General features: G+C 62.7%; 3 protein-coding genes across 4 annotated transcripts; 1 reads left to right on the top strand and 2 right to left on the bottom strand.

Annotated features, from left to right (window-relative positions):
• The first annotated feature begins 1,814 nt into the window (after positions 1–1,814).
• NR2F6 (nuclear receptor subfamily 2 group F member 6) lies at positions 1,815–8,356 on the top strand. Its single transcript, XM_034070797.1, has 4 exons — positions 1,815–2,194; positions 5,121–5,215; positions 6,307–6,831; positions 7,416–8,356. Exons 1-4 carry the CDS (start codon positions 1,950–1,952, stop codon positions 7,688–7,690), a joined length of 1,140 nt encoding a protein of 379 aa, XP_033926688.1. The 5' UTR covers positions 1,815–1,949; the 3' UTR covers positions 7,691–8,356.
• Positions 8,357–9,184: 828 nt separating this feature from the next.
• On the bottom strand, positions 9,185–16,487 carry OCLN (occludin). Its single transcript, XM_034070796.1, has 9 exons — positions 16,396–16,487; positions 15,468–15,512; positions 14,369–15,119; positions 13,269–13,427; positions 10,979–11,142; positions 10,649–10,825; positions 10,390–10,561; positions 10,069–10,110; positions 9,185–9,778 (listed from the first exon to the last, which is right to left on the bottom strand). Exons 3-9 carry the CDS (start codon positions 15,104–15,106, stop codon positions 9,677–9,679), a joined length of 1,554 nt encoding a protein of 517 aa, XP_033926687.1. The 5' UTR covers positions 15,107–15,119; positions 15,468–15,512; positions 16,396–16,487; the 3' UTR covers positions 9,185–9,676.
• Positions 16,488–16,844: 357 nt separating this feature from the next.
• On the bottom strand, positions 16,845–17,739 carry OCEL1 (occludin/ELL domain containing 1). Of its 2 annotated transcripts, none has more exons than XR_004550401.1 (3): positions 17,615–17,739; positions 17,323–17,370; positions 16,845–17,172 (listed from the first exon to the last, which is right to left on the bottom strand). XR_004550401.1 is itself a non-coding variant. In XM_034070959.1 (3 exons), the coding sequence occupies exons 1-3, from the start codon at positions 17,663–17,665 to the stop codon at positions 17,062–17,064; spliced, it is 267 nt and encodes an 88-aa protein (XP_033926850.1). In that variant the 5' UTR covers positions 17,666–17,698; the 3' UTR covers positions 16,845–17,061. The 2 variants fall into 2 exon arrangements, 1 of the variants encoding a protein (XP_033926850.1); XM_034070959.1 differs by having other exon boundaries at positions 17,323–17,427; positions 17,615–17,698.
• Positions 17,740–20,030: the final 2,291 nt, after the last annotated feature.

The following is a 20,030-nucleotide window of genomic DNA, read 5'->3' as shown; positions in this document are numbered from 1 at the left end:
GCACAGCAGCCCCTGTGGCATTGGCCCTTGTTGGGCATCTCGGTGTGGCTGCGTTAGCAGGTATGTGGTGAGCAGAGATCCCTCCAGGCAGGAGGAAATGGAGGTTTATTTAGGGCCAAGGCTGTAATCCATCGACCTCTGCTGCACCCCAGCTCCTCCAGCTCCCCTTTCATGGGTTTCTTATATCCCTTCCACTTTGCTTTGCTTTCCCCTTATCCCTAGTGGAGATGCTGGCTGTGGTGCGTGGGTTGGGAATGCCAAAGACGGCACCATGAGATGCCACAAAGGTCCTGGCAGCTCTGATCAACATCAGCATCCTTGGGGTTGCCGCATGGGGATAGGCCTGCCCCAAGGGTGCACCAGGGCGGACAGGACAGGGGTGCATGGGGACCTCATCTCTGCACCCTGCCTGCTGGACTTCACCCCCAAAGCGAAGGGGAACCGAGCAGTGCCGGAGCCACTGGGACACAGCCAGGAGGAGAGTTTGTCCTGCAGGTGAAAGGCGAAGGGAGGACTATCCCACAGGGATATCCTGGGTCAAGCACCTTTCCCAAAGCTTGTTTCTTCGTTAACAATTAACAAAGCACCAGCACCCAGAGCCTGCGGGGAGGCCGTACAGGTCCGACCTGATGAACTGCATTACAAACAGGGCTGCAGCCACCCGGCCTCAGCCGTGGGGCCTGAGGGACCCCCGGTGCCACCGGAGCACCCCAAGGGCACAGCCCCAGCCCTCGTGCCCCTCACATGAGCCATGGAGCTGCAGCCTGGTGCTGCCGGCTGTAATTAAAGATCCCGTTGGGGCTGCTGGCAAGAGGATGGGATTCCCAACACTGGCGGCTTGGACACGGGCCAGGCCTGGGAACGACTTCCCACCCGCATCCCGCGATCCACATCCCCATGCGGCATCGCACCATGTGGTGACACGGTCCCTTGTCCCCAGGGCAGCCCCTGCCGACCGGCTGCAGCTTAGAGGTCACTCGCTGTGGGGATCAAGGGCCGCAGCCGTAACCGCAGCCATCATCGCAGCCGGTTTTAAGTGCCAGGCAAACCGGCACAGCAGCGACGGGCCCTGCTGCCCAGAGGCCATCGCGAGGGCCGCATCCAACCACCTCCGGTACCCAAAAGGGCTCTTCCACCGCCCTGCCCGCCCCCGGCACCGCACCCGAGGCCGTAGCCACAACCGGTACCACCGGCCCGCGGAGCCGCCCAGCCCCGGCTGCGGTGCTCGCGGTGCCCGCCCGCTCCTTGTGTGTGTCCCCCCCCCCGAGAAGCGGTTCGACGGGGGGGTGGTGGGGACGGCCCGGTGCGACGGGACCGGGACCGGGGCCGGGGCAGGACCCGGCGGGCGGCGAGCGGAAGGGGAGGAGGACGGGGAGGAGCATCCAGGGCGGCCACCGCGGCAGCGGCTGAACTTTGCTCTTTCGCGGGAGGCGGGGAGAGCCCCGGGGCTCGGCGGAGCGGGTCCCGCCGGACCCGGACCGGGACCGGGCTGCATGCACCGGCGGCGGCGGCGGGGCCCGTAGGGGAGAGGGCAGGGCCGGGGCAGCGCCGCCTCCTTCTCCTCCTCCTCCTCCTTCCCTGCCGGTGCCGCGGAGCGGAGAAGCCACCGGGGGCGGGCAGCGGCGGCCCCCGCATGCGGCCGAGCCCCGGGGCTGCCGCCGCGCCCGGAGCCGCCGCGCCCCGCGGGGGGATGCGCCGCGCCGCGCCCCGCTCCCGACGCCGCAAAGTTTCCTCGGGGCCCCCCCGTTAACGGTGGGGGGGGAAGGGAAGGAGGAAGCCCTGGGATAGACGAGGGGGGGGGCGGAACAAACCCCCCCCCCCCTTGAAAACCGCGACCCGGCCGCCACCCCCCGAAAAGAACTTGCTGAACTCGTTCCGGGAGGCGCCGGGCGCCGAGCTCCGCTCCATGCGGCGGCGGGGCCGGCGCTGAGCCCCGGGGCCGCGGAGCCATGGCCATGGTGGCCGGCGGCTGGGGCGAGCCCAACGGCGGCGGCGGCGGAGGGGAGGAGGAGGCGTCCCCGGCGGGCGGCGGCAGCGACGCGGAGCACGGCGAGGAGGAGCGGGCCGGGGCGCCCGTGGACTGCGTGGTGTGCGGGGACAAGTCCAGCGGGAAGCACTACGGGGTCTTCACCTGCGAGGGCTGCAAGAGCTTCTTCAAGCGCAGCATCCGCAGGAACCTCAGCTACACCTGCAGGTAGGGACGGCGGCACCGGAGGAGGGATGCGGGAGGACGCCGCTGCCAGAGCACGGTGGCAGCTTCCCGGTGTGGCCCCCGATGCGGCTTCCCAGTGGCCTTCTGGCTCCTCGCTGGCCCCGCTGTGGCTCCGCACTGGCCCACAGTGCAGGCTCTATGCTGGCTCTGGTGCGGCCGCCTGGTGGCCCCGGTGGAGGTCCCCAGCCTGGCTCCGCAGTGGCCCTGCTGTGGAGCACGCACTGGCCCCGCTGCAGCACTAACAGGGGACCCACTGCGGCCACAGAGTGGTTCCCGGTGCTCTGTACCTCCCATATGCGCCGTTCTGTCCGGAGCATCCACAGTCCCGGCATGGATCCCATAAGGACGGGTGCTCTGGCACAGCCGGTGTCCAGATCCTCAGCATTGCCTGGCTCTGCTCTGGCATTAACTACCGTTCGTGGTCATGGTTTGCCACTCTACAGGCAAGAAGCACCGTTGAGGCACCGAGTGTCATTTAACCGGAGATGGCAACAGCACGGTGTGCGGCGGGTGCTGAGCTGGGGAGAAGGGCTGCAGCAGATCAGGGCCAGGATGTGACCCCTGCGAAGTTTTTAGCTGCAAATAACTCCGGAGTTCCAGCTGGGCTCAGAATGAGCATGGGGCTGGCTGGCTGGCACTTGGTGGGGGACCCCATCTCTGGGCTGGTTTTGGGGTGTATATCAGGTGGAAATGTGTATTTAGGGGCTCACTCGCCAGTCTGGATCCACATACGAGCATTTCCAGTGGTATTGGCTAAACAAGGGAGGGTGCTGCGAGGATGGCATGGGAACCCACAGCTGGCTGGAAAGGGGGCACCCCACCTCTGCACCCCACTTTCTTCCCACCTGAAGGGGTCTGGCTGCTTTGAGCTTCATCTGGTGGTGCTGAGATGCGTCGGAAGGGAAAGGGCAGCGCTGCTGCTACAGCAGAAGCCGGCTCCGAGCTGCCTTGCTCTCGTTTGGGCGGCCTAGATTCATCCTCCCCCGTGCACAGCACCTCCTCTCCCGGCAGCTCCTGGCACCGGCGCTGCCGGGTCCCGGCTGACGTCAGCTTGAGCCACTCGTGGCTGTGGAGTGGGGCTCTGGAGCTGCCAATGTGGGGCAAGGGGCAGTTCTTGCATCCCCATCGGATACAGTGTGTGCGGATGCAGCGTGTGCATCACCCCTGGCCTTGCCTCAGTTTCCCCATGCGATCATTAGCATTCACCAAGAGTGTCTGCTCGGGACTAATGATGTGGAGATGGGGAATACACATGGCTCTTGAGAAATCCCACTGTCCTGGAACAAAGGAAAGGCCAATTTGGGGCTCTCTGCATGAGGGATGGGCTCTGTGTCCCAGATGTTGCTTATGTGCAGGGGTGTTAGAGGGCCTTTACCCATGAGCATCCCAGATTTTATCGTGTCCTTGTCACCTTGGGCACCAACTTCAAATGTTTTGGTTTTTCCCCCCCTCCTCTTTGTGCTGGGAAGTGATTTTGGTGCAATAGAGAAACGCTGGTTTTCCAAGTAGGGAGTAAAGTGTTGGAGGGGCCGGGAACAATGCTCCCCCGGCAGCGCTGGCATCTGCTTTGTTCACCGAGTCAAAAGCAGCATCAAGCCAAGATTGCTCTAATTTGAATATTAAAAGTGAGTTGGATTCAGTTTAGTTCTTGCACTAAATAATTACACGTTCTAATTACATAATTAGCACAGTATACGCCTTTTGTGTTCTCACCCGTTCGCAGGTTGGTGCAGCTTATCCATATGAAAACTTGGCTGCGGGTGAGCTGCTGTCGGGAGCTGCCATGGGTCTGTGGGGAGGGGGGTTTCCCGGTGCTGGGAATGTGCCCCGAGGCCACAGTGAGGGTCAGCCGGGTCCAATGCAGGCTTTGGCCGCGATGCCGGCAGCTTTGGCTGCGGCGCTGATGAAGATGTGAGCTGTCGGGTGATGAGCGATCGCTATCGCTTCGCCGCTGGAATAACTTTCTATCAGCAACACGTTTTAGGCTGCGCCGAGCGCAGCGGTGATGTTCGGGGTGAATTAATTCCGGTCGGAGCGCGGTGGGAATCCCTGCCTGCCTCGTCTCTGGAGTCGTGTAGGGTTGAGGAGATTCGTGTCAGGATTCCCAGGCAGAGCCTGAGCTGCTGCCGGACGTGTCCCAGCCCTGCCTGCGCCTCCCTGCTGCTGCTTAAACCACCGTCATTTATTCCTGGTTTCCTCATACTCCCCTTTCCCTCCCCAGGTAAAGGGGTGTGGGATGTAAACACTGGTGTCACCGGTGCCCCACTGCACCCCTCGGCCGTGTGAGGACCGTGGGGCCCAGCAGATGCTGGAATCAGAGCTGGGGGGTTTGGATGCTGGTGATGCCATTTGGGAAAGGTGGTGGCTGGTGCCACACTGCATGGTGCAGGGCTACCCAGTACCTGCAGCTCCTTGCCCAGGCTTGACCAGGCTACAGTGGTGCTTGGTGAGACCCCACACCGGGTCTGATTGAGGCCAGACCTCATGGAGGATACAGGGCTGGGCCAGCACCGTGGGGGATACCCGGGGGTCTCAGGCTCAGCACCCACCCGATAGGAAATAGTTGGAATTCCTCACATGTCTGGTGGTGGGGCCGGGGGGGGTTGGTGCTGCCCGGATACGGGAGCATCACTCCCCAGCACCCATCCCGAGGATGGGAGCCCCGGGGGTGTCTCCAGCTTCCCTGCAGCCCAGGGCAACGCTGGCAAGACGGAAGGGCAGCCCCTGCCGTAGGAGCTCGCTGTTTCCATAGCATCTGCGAGCGCCCGTGGCACAACCACGGCCGATGCCGCGCTCCGAGGCGAGCGGCTTTGTCCTGAGCCGGTGGGGAGGTGGGTGCAGGGACTCCCCCCACAGCAGCATCGCCTCCTTCCTCACCGGCACCTCCTCATCCCGCTCCTGCCCCCAGGTCCAACCGCGACTGCCAGATCGACCAGCACCACCGCAACCAATGCCAGTACTGCCGCCTGAAGAAGTGCTTCCGTGTGGGAATGAGGAAGGAAGGTAACGCCAGCGCCGCAGGGATGGGGAAGCTTCCCGAGGGCTCCCAGTGCTTGCTTTGCTCCCCCACCTCTCCGCGACTCCCATTAGCAGTCCCGTCCCCCCCTGTCCCCCCCCCCCATTGCTCCCTTTGTCTTTTCCCTCCCTCCTTGATTCCCAGTCACTGCGGGCAGCACAGGTGGTGTTTGTTTGGAAAAGCTGGAGCTGATAAGGGGACACTGGAGCCAGGATGGCCCCGGGCACAGTGGAGGTCCCCACACTGATCCCCTGGCTGCTTCCTTGCTCCCCATCACCTCGGGGGTGTGAACCCCAAATGCTGCTATAAAGAGGATGAAAGCTTTAGCCCCACATCTCAATCCCGGTGGCAGGATGTGGCTGTGCCATGGCACATATGGGGATGGAGATGCTGGAGCCACACAGGGGCTTGGCGTGGACTCTGCTCATGGCAGGTGGCATTGATGTGAGGAGCAAAGAGGGAAGGATACTGGAAGCAGGACAGTAATTCCCTGCTTTCCAGAGGAGTGGAGATGGCATTATTGCCACTTAGCATGATTTAGAGCTCTCATTTAAGTGGCTCATGAACAGCCCATAAATTAATTACTAGGGACTGAGCAAATAGTGGGCGCTAATGGTGGGGGGGGGGGGGGGGAGCTGAGAAATGGCTCTTCCTGCATGCAATTAGGAGGGGGAGTGCCCTGGGGTTAACAACGCTTCCAGGATGGACATTTTAGTTGCACATAAATGATTGCCACCATGGGATGACCTTGGGTGGCAACCGCAGCTGGCACATGGGGCCGTGGTGCTGATGGCACACCCGGTTTGGCATGGCACGGCACAGAGGCCATGGCCAAGCCGCGGTGCTGGCACCCTGGGAGTAACTGGTGAGTCACTGGGATGTTAAATGGATTAATGTGGCACACACCAGCTCCTTCTCCCACAGAGCTGCCCCTTGTTCTCGGGGTGGAGGAGAGGTCCATCTGGGATGCTGGAGGGTGGTGGGAGCATCCTGCATGGGGCAGGAGGATGCTGGAGGGTGGTGGGTGCATCCTGCATGGGGCAGGGGGATGCAGGCAGACGCCTCTTCTTGCCCACAGCCGTGCAGCGGGGCCGGATCCCCCCCAGCCACTCCAGCACCAGCCCCAACACGTTGCCCAGTGGGGAGTACTTCAATGGGCAGCCGGTGTCGGAGCTCATCTCACAGCTCCTGCGGGCTGAGCCCTACCCTGCCGCCCGCTATGGCTCGCAGTACGCGCAGCAGGGCAGCGTCATGGGCATCGACAACATCTGCGAGCTGGCCGCACGCCTCCTCTTCAGCACGGTGGAATGGGCCCGGAACATTCCCTTCTTCCCAGAGCTGCCCGTCTCCGACCAAGTGGCTCTGCTGCGGCTGAGCTGGAGCGAGCTCTTCGTCCTCAACGCGGCGCAGTCGGCACTGCCGCTGCATATGGCCCCGCTGCTGGCTGCCGCCGGCTTCCACGCCTCCCCCATGTCGGCCGACCGTGTTGTCTCCTTCATGGACCAGATCCGCATCTTCCAGGATCAGGTGGAGAAGCTCAACCGGCTGCAGGTGGATTCAGCTGAGTACAGCTGCCTCAAAGCCATCGCGCTCTTCACGCCAGGTACGTTGGAGCCAGGATCCCATGGTGAGCCCCTCCCCACAGGGAGCATCTGCCCCTATTTCCTTGGGATTTTGGGCTCCAGAGAATCATAGAATCCTAAAGTGGTTTGGGTTGGAAGGGACCTTAAAGCTCATCCAGTTCCAACCCCTGCCATGGGCAGGGACACCTCACACCAGAGCAGCTTGCTCCAAGCCCTGTCCAACTTGGCCTTGTCTTCATGCCCTGGCACTCTTCCAGTGTGGTTTGCAGCATGCCAGCTTGTCCATCCGTGTGCAGGGATGAGCTTTCCCAGGGTGATGAGAATGAGACCTGCAGGAATACTTCCCTGTGCAATGGGGATCCCCATCCCTTGATCCATCCATTCTTATCTCTATGCCTGGTGCTTCCTGGTGGGAATGAGCCTGGTGCTTCCCGTTGCAGCCAGAGGGGTCCAAGCCATGCTCTTGCGCCATGCTGCATCCCTACTGCAGTGAGGAGCAGTGGGCAGGAGCGTGGCCATGGCCATGGGCTGAGCAGAGGGACTCACTATGGATATTGTGGGGGTGCTCCCATCACTCACCCTTCTCCATCCCCCCCTCCTGCAGATGCCTGTGGCCTCTCGGACCCGGCGCACGTGGAGAGCCTGCAGGAGAAGGCTCAGGTGGCCCTCACAGAGTACGTGCGGGCTCAGTACCCATCACAGCCGCAGCGCTTCGGGCGGCTGCTGCTGCGGCTCCCGGCTCTCCGTGCGGTGCCGGCCGCGCTCATCTCCCAGCTCTTCTTCATGAGGCTGGTGGGGAAGACACCCATCGAAACACTAATCAGGGACATGCTGCTGTCCGGGAGCACCTTCAACTGGCCCTATGGGACAGGGCAGTAGGGGACAGACAACCCTGCAGCTGGACCCCGATTTCCCCCCTGTGCCCTCAGATGGTGCCAGCCCCCGGGAGCCACGAACTGCGCTGGTCCCTGCGCCACTCACCCCAAAAGCAATGGGGTCACGGCATTGTCCTCCTAAAGCTGAAGGTACTGGCCCTGCTGCCACCGTTGGACACTGAACTCTTCTGTGCCCCGTGAAGTGGAGCTCCCCAACGCCTTGGTCCCACCCCACAGGGACCTTGGAGCATCCCCAGGGCTGGTCCCTTGCTCTGCCCCTGTACCAGAGCCCAGGGAAGGGGACACCATTCACTGGCTGCCCCTCCAAATCTGAATGTCAGATGGTGGGAGGCTTGGACAGAAGACGATGGGAGGTGGGACCAGCCAGCCTGGAGCACAGAGCTGTCTGCTGTGGGACCCCCTTTGTGTCCTCCCCACCCTCCAGGGCTGGCAGGGATGGAAAAAGGGTCATTTTAACCCCTTTTTATGCCCTGCAGCATGTGCCCGGCCTCTAGGACTGAAACACTGAGCTTGGAGCAGCCCCATTTGGGACCCTGGGCTTGGCCGTGCTTGGTGCATATTCTGCACGCACCCCCCCCCCCCCCGGCACTTCCCATTGAAGCATCTCCACTGCTGGGGCATGGGGTACACAGGAGGGGTTGGGGGTACAGTGGAGAAGGGGGCACAGGGGTGGCTGATGGGGTCCAGGCACCACGCAGGGCTCATTGGCTGCTGCCACGCTTGGTGCTTCACCCACCCCTTGGGCCACATCCAGCACCCAGGCCCCCTCCCCATGCTCGCTATAGGCCTGGGCCTCATTATTACTTTTTAAGCCAAGTCTGGGGAGGAAAGGAGACACTGGGAGGGGGCAAAAGGGGTGATGCTGCTGCAGGGGCTTTGTCCCCAGGGCTTAGCCATAGTGGAGGAAGGGAGTTGTGGGAGCAGAGCCACCTTGGAAGGATGGAGATGCCCCATGGCCTCTGGTCCCCACATGGCCCCATGGGTGCAGGCTTAGAGGCCATGGGGGGGGGTGTGTGTGGCCCCCCCCGGGCTCTGCTTCTCAGGAGCTGGAGGCAAGAGTAGCCACAGGAGTTGTCGTTTAGATTGATTCACTGCAAATATAACCCTTGTTCAATGATACTTAACAAATGAAGTCAATAAACGATGTTTCTTACAACAGAGGGGCTGATTCTGCTGCGAGGCTGTAGTTCACCCTGGGGGGAAGGGAGAGATGGACCCCCCCCCATACCAAAGCCACTGTAGGACACCTACAATGGGATGGGGTTTGGGAATACCAGGGCTTTGCAATGGGCTCCTCAGTGATGTTCAGCACAGGATCCTTTGGGAAGAAAGGATCCTGTTGGGGAAGACCGGGATGAGGGAAGCAGGAGCCAGCACAGCGCTTTGCACTTTGGTTTGGGGGGGGGAGGTTGGTGTTTCCCCTCCCAGGGTGCTCCCCCCCCCAGCCCTGATGCTGCCCCTTCCACCCCAGCACTGATTTAAAATCAATAGATACAATTTATTTAATATTAAAAAAGAAAATTACACAGTTTCAGCCAGTTCCTTATAAAAGATGATCCCTGCCTAAAGGGGGGCTCAGGGCATGTGGGGGTTTGCCCCCCAAACAGTCCCACTGAGGGATGCTCAGCCCCATCCAGCACATCCCTGGGGGGCTGCAGCCACATTTGGTACCCAGACCCTGGTGCTGGCAGAAGCAGACAGGGGCTGCAAACCCGGCTCCCCCCCAACCCCAAGACATATTTACAGCAGCAGAAGGGGACCCACAGCCCCAAAGGCACAAGAAGTGGGGGGAACATGGAGGGGGCACTCACTCCAGCAGCCCCAGCACCCTTGGCACCAACATCAGGGGGTGGCTTTGGGTTTTGTCAATAGAAACAAAGGTACAAAAGGCACCAAAACCCTCTGGGGGTGGATGGGGAGCCCCTCGAGCCCATCCTGCCACCATGGTGGTGCTGGGGGGGGGTACAGGCTACCCCCGCACCTTGTCATAGGCTTTCACCATCCGCTTGATGTGGAAGAGTTTGTTGCGGAGGGTTCTGGTCTCCAGCTTCTTTGCCTGGTAGTCAGGGCTCTGGAAGGCAGCACAGGAGCAGCTTCAGGGATGGGGAACAGGGGAAGGGGGGGGCACAGCTTCCACCTTCCCCACCTGCATTGTACCAACCCAGCCCCACAGAAACGGGAGAGCTTGGGAAGTTCTTCCCTAAGAGGGTGGTGGGACACTGTGGCTGCCCCATCCCTGGCAGTGCTCAAGGCCAGGTTGGACACAGGGGCTTGGAGCAGCTGCTCCAGTGGAAGGGGTTGGAGCTGGAGGAGCTTTAAGGTCCCTTCAACACAAACCATTCCAGGATGCCATGCACTCACCCACTGTAGGTCCTTCAGCCGGTTGTACTCCTCTGCAACATCCTGTGAAGGGAACAGGCAGGAGATGGGTGTCACAGCTGCTCAGCACCAAGAGGGTGTTTCCATGGGAACGAGGACTTCCTGCAGCATCCCCAGTGCCCCAAAGTATCCCAAGGCCCCACAGCATCCACTCCCAATGCCCTGAAGTATCCAAGATATTCCACAGTCTCCATCCTTAGTGCCCCACAGCATCCTGAGGCCCCACAGCATCCCAGCTGCTCCCTGCATCCATCCCTTGCCTCCTCCCAGTGTCCCGACAACAGCCCTGTGGCTCCCACACACCTGGTACTGGGGACTGTCCTCAGAGATGCTGTCAATCTCTTTGCTGAGCTGGTTGATGCGGTCACTGACACCGTCCACCTCAGCACGGAGCTCCCGGTACCGCTTCAGGTCCGTGTCAAACTGCTGCTTGTACCTCTGCCGGCTGCTGTCCGAGGTGATGGGTGGGTAGAGGCTGCAGACAAGGGCAGGGTCAGGCCCCAGAGGGGCAGCTCCGGATGCTGGGGTGCTCCATGGGGTGCTCCATGGGGTCCTGCCTTACCTCTCCCACTGCTCCCGGTCCCGCTCGTCCCCAGACTCCACGGCTGTGGTGTAGTCGGTCTCATACTGGGAGTCCTCCAGGTCCGGGTGGCGGCGGCGGCGGCGCCCGCGGCGCGCGGGGGCTCTGCTGGGCTTCTCCTCCGGCACACTGGGGCTGAGCCCCTTGTCCGGCTGGTCCCTGCAGGGAACACGGGGCCATCAGCCAGTGCCCAGGCCTGGGAATGGCTTGGGTTGGAAAGCATCTTTGGCTCAGCTGGTTCCATGTCACCCAAGGCTCTGTCCAACCTTGAGGGTCCCCCCGCACCCCAGAGCTCCCAGTTCGGCTGCTCACCCGTGGGTGCTGTAGGTGCCAGGGGTGTACAACCTGTCCTGGGGGCTGTAGCTGTATGCAGGGGGGCTGTAGGGCAGCGCAGTGATGGGGCTCGTGGGCTTCTCCGAGTAGGCGAGCGTGGCGGTCTCATCCTGCACACTGGTCCCATCCGCCACATTCTTCACCTGCAGCAGGGAGAAGTGTCGGGATGTGATGGGAGGACACTTGGGATGTGGCACATGGAGACATTGGAATCCATCCCAGAAACCCTGGAGCAGCTGTGGCAGGGGGATAAGCCATGGCAATGGGGTGTCCCACACAGCTATGCAGAGGGGCAAGGGATGAGGGAGCCTCACAGAGCATCATTTGGGAAGGAGGAGGCTGCAGGAGAAGGGCCCACAGACCCCAGTGGGTGAAGCCATACACAGGGACATGGTCACAGATGGACACTTGGCTCTGCCCCCCAGGGTGACCCCACCAGGCTCTGCAGGGGCTGCATTCCCACCTCCCCCAGGCCCCCCACTGCTGCCCAGGGCTCCTCAAGGAGGAACAGGGCATCCGTGTGTCCCTCCTCCCGCTTCCTTCCTGCCCTTTGTGGGCTGTTTGTGCCGGAAGCCGGTTCCTGCCCCGGACAGTGGCCCTGGGGACGTCACCGTCACCGCCGGCTCCGTCCGGCACAGCCGCTTCCTCCTGAGCCTCCCACTAACGAACACCCAGTTCAGTGGGGGCCTGTCCCCATCTGCCTGATGGAGCCGGCCTGGGACAGCCGTGTCCCTGTGCCACAGCAGGACACGGCTCACGCCTGCCCGAAGGTCACCCCTTTATCTCGGTCCCAGCCGCAAACAGGGAACAAGGTGTCCTAGGAGGGTTTCACACCCGGTGCCTTCCCACTGCTGCATGGCCACGAGTGGGGATGTGTGACCGGTGGGGATGGTGGCACTGGGCAGAGTGGGGACAGCCCAAAGGGGACGGGGTGCTCGGGTTCTGCTCCCCCCCACCCCCTGCGAGCCAGGAAATGCTTTGCAAGGGAGGGACTTGGGAGAAAAACAAATAAATCCCAACAAAAGGTATTTCTGCAGCGTGAACAATGAAGGAGAACTGCAATGGGGCAGGACACAGGAGCACTGAGCAGCTCCAGCTCTGCTCTGAAGGGTTGAGATAAACCTGAGGCTCCAGTGGGAAACCCAATGCCTGAGCATCCTCAGGTCACCCCTAGGGACAGGGCTTGGGCAGCACCCCAAGAGCTGTACTCTGGGGTCTCCTTCCCTATGGATCCTACAGGCTTCCTGCAGGCTCCCTGCAGAGACACCGGCTCTGGGAGTTAGAGCAAGGACAGGATAGGGCATGTCCCAGTACACAGTGGGGCTGGAAGCGGCACCTCCCCAGGGTCCCCCACCCAAGGAACACACGCTTTGAACCCCAACAGTGCTGGTTTGGGCACCACAAAGCCCCAGTGTCCTCCGCAGCACAACCACACAGAGCAGAGTTAATCATTGCCATGACTGAAACCAAAGGTGCCGCAGGGCAGCGACTCAGGCTGGTGTCCCCAAGCACGGGGCAAGGAAGGAACCCAGAGAGGGGCTTGGGACAAGGGATGTAGGGACAGGCCAAGGGGAATGGCTTGAACCTGCCCAAGAGAGGGGAGACTGAGCTGAGCTCTGAGGCAGAAGCTGTTCCCTGTGAGGGTGCTGAGGCGCTGGCACAGGGTGTCCAGAGAAGCTGTGGCTGCCCCATCCCTGGCAGTGCTCAAGGCCAGGTTGGACACAGGGGCTTGGAGCAGCTACTCCAGTGGAAGGGGTCCCTGCCCATGGCAGGGGTTGGAGCTGGAGGAGCTTTAAGGTCCCTTCCCATTCAAACCATCCTAATAACCATCCTATAACCCAGAGCCTCAGCACTGTGCTCCTGGCATCCCGCCCATCAGATCCCACCCTGTTTGTCTTTCAGGGAGTTTGAGCCCAGCTCGAAGCTTCATTGTGCCAATGGGGCACCAGCTGACAAAAGACACAGCACCCAAACGGGGTGGCAGGGAGGGACCTGCTGAGCACCAAGCACAGCATCGCACCAGCAGCGATAACACCGGACCCGGAGCAAACACACCAGCACCAGCCACAAAGAGACTCCAGTCATAAAGCTGTGTCCAGGCTGGGAACAGGGAATAGCACAGGCTCAGCACAGCCCCAGGATCCCAACACTGCTCTGGGCATGTTCAACCCCTCTGAGGAAGGGCAGGCAGGGAGGATGCTCAGGGGGGATACAGGGTACCTGATACCCCCAATACCCACCAGCATCCCCAGCCCACGCTGGGACTCACCCACTCCTCCACGTTGGGACCCTCCGGGACCACTGGCACCTTGTCCCAGTAGATGTTTTGCTTCCCATACCTCCAGATCTTGCTCCGTGTCTTGTGAGCGAAGAAGCAGATGAGGCAGAGCAGGATGACGATGAGGAACCCGCAGACAATGGCCACGGCCTGAATGGGTGCAGAGGAGGGGAGGGCTGTGAAGACCTCATCTTGGGGTCTGAGTAGCCTGTGCCTCCCTGGGCTCTGTGGGAATTGTTCCCTCATCCCAATATCTTCCTGCTGTTGGATCCCCCCCCACGGTGGAAGCAGAGGGGCAGAACCCCCTGTGCTGGGCAGCCAGGATGGAGCCCATCATGGGTTCAGGAGCTTTTGGAACCAGATTTTCCCATGGGAAGAGGACATGTTTGGGGCTCAGGAGCAGCAGGATCCCTGCCCCAATGGTTTCCCATGAGCCACATCCCTGGAGCTGCACCAGCACTGGGGTGGGTGAGGATGAGTTAGGCCACATTTGGCCTTTGCATGGAGCAGGAGCAGTGCAGAGGCCTCAGCTCCCCATGCTCAGGACGCAGGAATGCGGCACAGCCAGCCCGGCCAGATGGGAACCGGCAGCGCCAGTCCCAGCCCATGTGCCACGCAGCATCCCTGCTGGCCCCAGCCGAAACCCAGGCTCAGGAGCTTGGCTTTGAGGGTTCTCGCTGCCCCAGTGCCCTTTCAGGGCTCCTGAGATAAGCCGGCAGCATCAGGGGTGCCTGGGGACAGCTGGCACCCTGCTTGGCAGCCGGAGCCAGCACCCAGCCTTGCTCAAACACGTTTACAACCGAGGAGACCAAAGTACCAGACACCAGGTCTGTGTCGGGACAACAGCCTGTCCCCTCCCCGAAACTCCCTGTGGCAAAGGGCCAGGCTGGGGTCCAGTCCCAGCAGCTTCCCCCTGCCCTCCGCAGCCACCAAACCCACTTAGGACATCACAGGAACCCCCCTATGGGCTGCACACTCATCCCAAGGGCAGGACTGTGGTCACCGATGCTCCCCCTGCCCTTGCTCAGCCCCACGCTTGAAGCAGCGCAAGGAAAGGGGGGGTCTGGCCAGAGCTGGGGGTCCCTCCTCACCTCCTGGGGGTCCACAGTGCAGTAGTGGTAGAGGTACTGGTTCAGGTAGGTGCCGCTGCTGTAGATCTGGTTGCACATGGTCAGCAAGGGGTTGTAGTAGTAGCTGCCGGACATCTGCGCCTGGGGGTTGACGCCAACAACGTAGATGATGGAGGCGATGAGCATGAGGAAGGCCAGCACGGCACAGACCACGATCACCACCAGGTAGAAGCGGCGCGAGCGGGAGCTGTGGGACTTGCTGATGCTGGCCACAAAGAGCCCCAGCTGTGCCAGGAAGCACAGCACGGCCATGGCGATCATGAAGCCGTTGGCTGTTCGTGGGTTGGTGACGCCGCCGTAGTAGCTCCCGTAGCCATAGCCATAGCTCAATCCACTGCCATAGTAGCCGGAGCCATAGAAGCCCCCCAGGCCGTTGCCATAGAGCCCCCCATAGCCATAGCCATACTCCCAGGCCAGGGTGGAGGCCACGCAGGCAAAGATGGCAATGCAGAGCAGGATGACAACCACCTCCAGGATCCGCACCACGCTGGGCGGTGAGCTCCACTTGTAGAAGTGCTGCGGCACATCCTCCATGTAGTAGGAGCCCGGTGGGGGAGAGCGGGCACCGGTGCCATAATCTCCTGTGGGGGACCCATAGCCAGTGGGGGGCCCATAGCCAGTGGGGGACCCATAGCCTGTGGGGGGCCCATAGCCCGTGGGGGGCCCATAGCCCGTCGGTGGACTGTCGTAGGTCTTCATGCTTCAGAAGAGCCTGGTGGGGAGATGGATGGAGCCATGGGAGCTGGTTGTGCACCAGGGCAGCGCAAGGCAGGACTGATGGGTGTCTCTGCACACCTGATGGGGACTTTGGTCCCCGTCACCAGCCCAACGGCACTGTCAACACCCGCCCGTGCACAGCAGCACCAGAGTCAGGGCGGCTCATGGGGAAACTGAGGCACGGGAGGAGTGAGTCAGCCAGCATCACCCAGCAGAGCTGCCCGGTCACAGCCCAGCCCTGCACCATGCATCAGCCCTGACACCCCCTCGACTCCCCGACCACCAGACCCCATCTGAATGAAGTTGATTGTTCCAGGTCTAATTACAGCAGAAAAGCTCTTACCCAAGGGCAGTGCTAACCCCGAGGCTCTCTCCGTAAGCAGATCCACTGGATTAAATAATAACAACAAGAAACACACATTAGCAACACCCCAGCGAAAAGCAGCAAAGTGCTTTCAAAGTTTGGGGGGGGGGCGTCCCTTAAAATCGATGCAAAACACACACACCCGTCCGTGCAGAACCCGCCCGACCCAGACACCCCATCACAGAGCAGGAGAAACCTGAATCCGTGTGGGAAACCCAACCCCGACAGTGCAGGATGAGGCCCCTTGGTTAGGGTGGGCTGCGAGGTGGCAACCACTGACCCACAGCAAGGGTGGGCTGCGGGGGGGCTCGGACAGCAGCTCCCCCAACACGGCTTCAGTGGGTCCGGGTCCCCCCGCCCGAGCTCACGGCAGCAGCGGGGACCTCCCCGCAAAGCAGAACCGCAGGGTCTCAGGCTCCCGGTGCCCGAGGCACCCCCGGTGGCGGAGCGGAGGACACGGGACCGGGGGCTCTGGGAGTCCCTTGCCCGCTGCGGGGGCACCGGACGGGGACAGCGACCCCCAGGAGGAGCCTCCGCCTCTCGCCTTCCATCCGTCGGGGCTGCGGGAGCCCCGGTACCGGTGGAGACCCCGGTGATGATCCCGGGGACGTCGATGTCAGCGGGGACTCCGGTACCGGTGGAGACCCGGGTGTCGGTACCGGTGGGGATCCGCCGAGAGCCCCGGTACCGGTGGGGACCCCGGTGCAGCAACCGGTGGGGCCCGCGGTGCCGGTGCGGAGCCCGGTGGGCACCGCGGTGCGCGCAGGAGCGGCGGGGAAGACGGGACCGTCCCCCCGTGCACGGCGGGGAGCCCCCGGTGCGCCCCCCGGGACCGCGAACGCGCTCGGCCCCCGTTGCCGCTCCCGGTGCCGGTCCCGGGGGCTCCGTCGGACACGGACTCACTCACCTGCCCTGCGCCTCCGCCTCTTTGTTCACCTTAAAATGGCAGCCGGGAGCGGCGCCGGGCGCTGCGGGAGACCGGCCCCGGCCCGGCCCCGGTTTCCGCCTCCGGGGAGGGGTGCGATGGGAGGGAGGGGGGGGGCAGAGCCCCGGGGCCGCCCCCCGCTCGGGTCCCCAGCACCGCCTTCCGCAGGAGGGTGGTTAAAGTGCACGGAGTGAAACAAGAGGGAGCCCGAACGGGGGGTGCGGGGGGAGCGCCCCAGGTTGGGGCCCTCTGCGGGTCTGGACTCTCCCCCCACCTCCTTGTTTGCTTGGGGACAGAAGCGTCCTGTGAGTGCAGGGCTGGGGATGCACCAAGACCCCCCTGACAACATCAGTGTGCTTTATTAGATCCAGTTCTACAGACACCCCCGCCAGCCCCCCCAGATCACAGGGGGTGCAGACAGGGCTTGGATCCCACACAGGAACAGGCAGCACCTACCCAGTTCCTGGGGCTCCCTGAGAGCACAGAGCACCCAAAGGACCCTAAACCCCAGCAGCATGGGGAGCCCTGGGCTCGCCCTCAGTGCCCAGGTGGGTGCAATGGCAGCACCATCACCCCGGTCCCCAGCACCCAGCCCCTGCGGTGCCGCCTGGGATCCCGGTGCCAGGACCACGGTGTCAGTGCGGAAGCTCAGAAGGTTCCAGCGCAGTCACGGTCGTACTCCTGGATTCGTGCCTTGATGTGCGTCAGCTTCTGCTTCAGGTACTCACAGCGCTGCTGCTTGGCCAGGAAGGCCCAATCCTGATGGATTGTGCTCAGCCAAGAGGAGCCCGGCACCATGCCCTGGCACCAGGGTCCTGCCGTGCCTTGGGGACCCCCCCCAAGCAGTGGGGATGGGGAGAAACACCATGGGGCTTGCAGGGACAGATCATGAACCCTTTCCCTGTTTACCTTCTTCCTCAAGTACTCATGCAAGACATGGGCCATCCTGCTCCCATCCTGCGGGGAAAAGACACATCCGGGAGCCCTGGGGGCTTGGGCTGGTGGAGCAGGGCCCTAATGAGGTACCAGGACTATGGAGTGAGAACCTCACCCCAGGCGTAGCCAGAATTGCTCCTGCTCCTTGTTTCCCAGCTGTTTATTTTCCTTGGAGCACTGCTGGTGCAGGATCCTGCATGTCCCCCCCCCACTGCCCCCCCTCCAGATCAACCCCATCCTGCAGGGACATCCCAACTCATCCCACCTGATGGGCCCGCTGTGCTGCTGGTGCCTTGCTGCTGGCCTCCAGCTCCATGGGGAACGTGCTGCGGATCTCCCAGAGCAGATCTGTGTATTCCCACAGCTGATCCTGGAAGACGCCCTTGTAGCCTTCCCTCTGCTGGGAGCTCCGGATCACCGGATACCTCCTGCATGGCCACAAGGACCCGCATGAGGCTCAGGGTGCTGCAGGTCCCCGGGGCCGTTCCCATCCCTGCAGGAGTCACTTACACCACGTAGTCTGGGAGAGCGTGTGGCCGAGGTGCTAGCCCGGGGGGGCCGGAGCTGGGCCCCCGCTTGTGCCGCCCCTTGGCAGAGGGGATGCTCTCTGTGGGTCTCCCCGATGCCACCAACTCATCCTCAAAGACGACGCGTCGGGAGCGCAGGGGAGGATCAGCCGGTGCTGTCCCCGCTCCCGGGGGTGGCAGGACCCCCAAGGACATCCCAGTGCTTCCCCATCTGCAGTGGCAGGAGGCTGAGGGGCCGGCTGAGCGGTGACGGGAGGATGAGGATGATGAGCGGGGCCCCGGCCGGGCAGGTGGTGCTGGTGAGGAGGGGGCCATGGTGCAGGCCCCCGAGGGTGACGGTGCTGGCATTTGCCACTGCCGCTGCCAGGAACGGGAAGCACAGGAGCCTGTTGAGAACTGGGGTGTCCCCCAGCCCCAGGAGCATGGTGGGGAGCAGCCAGGTTGCCCCCAGCCCCCACAAACCCCCAGATGGGATTTGATGGAGGTGAAGGCAAATGCCTCTAGCGCAGCCTCAGGCTCCATACCCGGTTCCTTGGCCATTGACTCCCAGCGGATTTGGGGTGCTTCGGGTCCCCTGTGTGTATCCGGTGGGTGCTTCGCTTCCCTGTGTCTGGGCTGAGCCTCGCTGGAGGAGAAGCCCCAATGATGAGCGGGGATGGGATCAAACCCCATGGCAAGACCACACAGATCGTGGTGTTACCAACCCTTTTTGCGTGCCTCAGTTTCCCCTGTGGAGCCACTTGCCCGGCCCCTGCTGCCCTTTCCCCATTGCTCACCAAGGACTTATGGCAGGGGGATGTCACCTCCCCTGCTGTGAGCTTCAGCCTGGAAACCCAGGGTGGGCAGGGATGTGCTTGAGCCCTTCTAGGTGGGCAATGGTCTCCCATCCCCACCACCACCAAGGACACTGTGGATGCTGCTGGGCCCATTCCAGGGCCGTGTGCCCCTGTTACCCCTGCAGGGCATCGTGGAGCCCCCAAGCCCCCGTCGTTACCTGCCCGTTCCATGGTGGGATCCGGCCCCGGGGGTTACCGCGACGTCCGTGGCCATCACGGCCCGGCACCGCCGTTAAACATTAACGGCAATGCACCACCCCCGGGGCACGGCGGCGCTGGGACCGCCCCGGCTCCGGTACAGCCCCACCGGGGGCTGCTTCCTGCACCCACCTCTGCAGGGCCCCCGCACCACGTTTGGCTTTGCTTAGGGGGAGCCCCGAGGACCCCAACACGGCCCCATCACCACTCCCCTACCCACTGCTATGAGCTCCCCACAACCTGCCCCAGTGCAAGCTGGGGGGTGCAAGCTCCCCCAGTGCACCCCCGGGGAGGGTTGGAGCCCCCCGTGTCAGTCCCATCTCACCCTCCAAGGTTCGCAGCACGGGACCCCCTTTGCAGTGAGGGGGGGCTGCAAGGACCCACCCCAGAGCATGCCCCCCACTCTGGACCCCATGTGTGCCCCCCCCCCGTGAGCAGAGAGTGACGCGTCCAGTTCAGCCTCCTTTAATGTACACCTTGGTCCCCCCCCTCCCTGGGCCTCACAAAACTGAGGGTGCAAGCAGGGGAGTGGGGGAGGGGGGATTTAGAGCCATGGGGGGTCCTGGCCCACCCCAATGCAAGGGGCTGGGCTCAATATTGCATCCAGGGATCTCCCAGCACTGTACAATGGTAGGTCCCATTGTGACCCCCCCCTCCCTTCCACCCCCCATTTTACAGATGGGGGAAACTGAGGCACAGAGAGGTGATGTGACTTTGCCAAGGTCACTTTGTGGCAGAGCCAGGAACAGAGACCCTCCTTCCCCCCAGTCCTTAACCCCCAAAGCTCAGTCCTGTCCTCACCATGGGCTCAGCCTCCCCCTCCATACAAGACCCCCAGTGTCCTCCACCCTGTCCCCAGCATCTACCACCCCCAAACCTGGAGGGGAAGCTCCCAGAACCCCCCCAACACTCAGGGTTCCTGGTTTCACACCCCCCTCTTCTTACCCTCCCACCCCCTCTAGCTCCTGTCCACCCCAGGGCTGCTCTATCCCTCCCCTAGGCTGCTCCTGCCCCATCAGGGCTGCTCCTGTTCCCCCAGGATGCTCCATTCCCCCCCATTGGCTGCTCCATCACCTCCCAGGGCTGCTCCTGACCCCCCCCAGGGCTGCTCCTGACCCCC

The sequence above is a fragment of the Melopsittacus undulatus genome, chromosome 19, assembly GCF_012275295.1.
Source record: "Melopsittacus undulatus isolate bMelUnd1 chromosome 19, bMelUnd1.mat.Z, whole genome shotgun sequence".
Taxonomy (NCBI): Eukaryota; Metazoa; Chordata; class Aves; order Psittaciformes; family Psittaculidae; genus Melopsittacus; species Melopsittacus undulatus.
The sequence above is the reverse complement of the archived record's forward strand: the minus strand, read 5'-3'. Positions and strand labels throughout refer to the sequence as shown.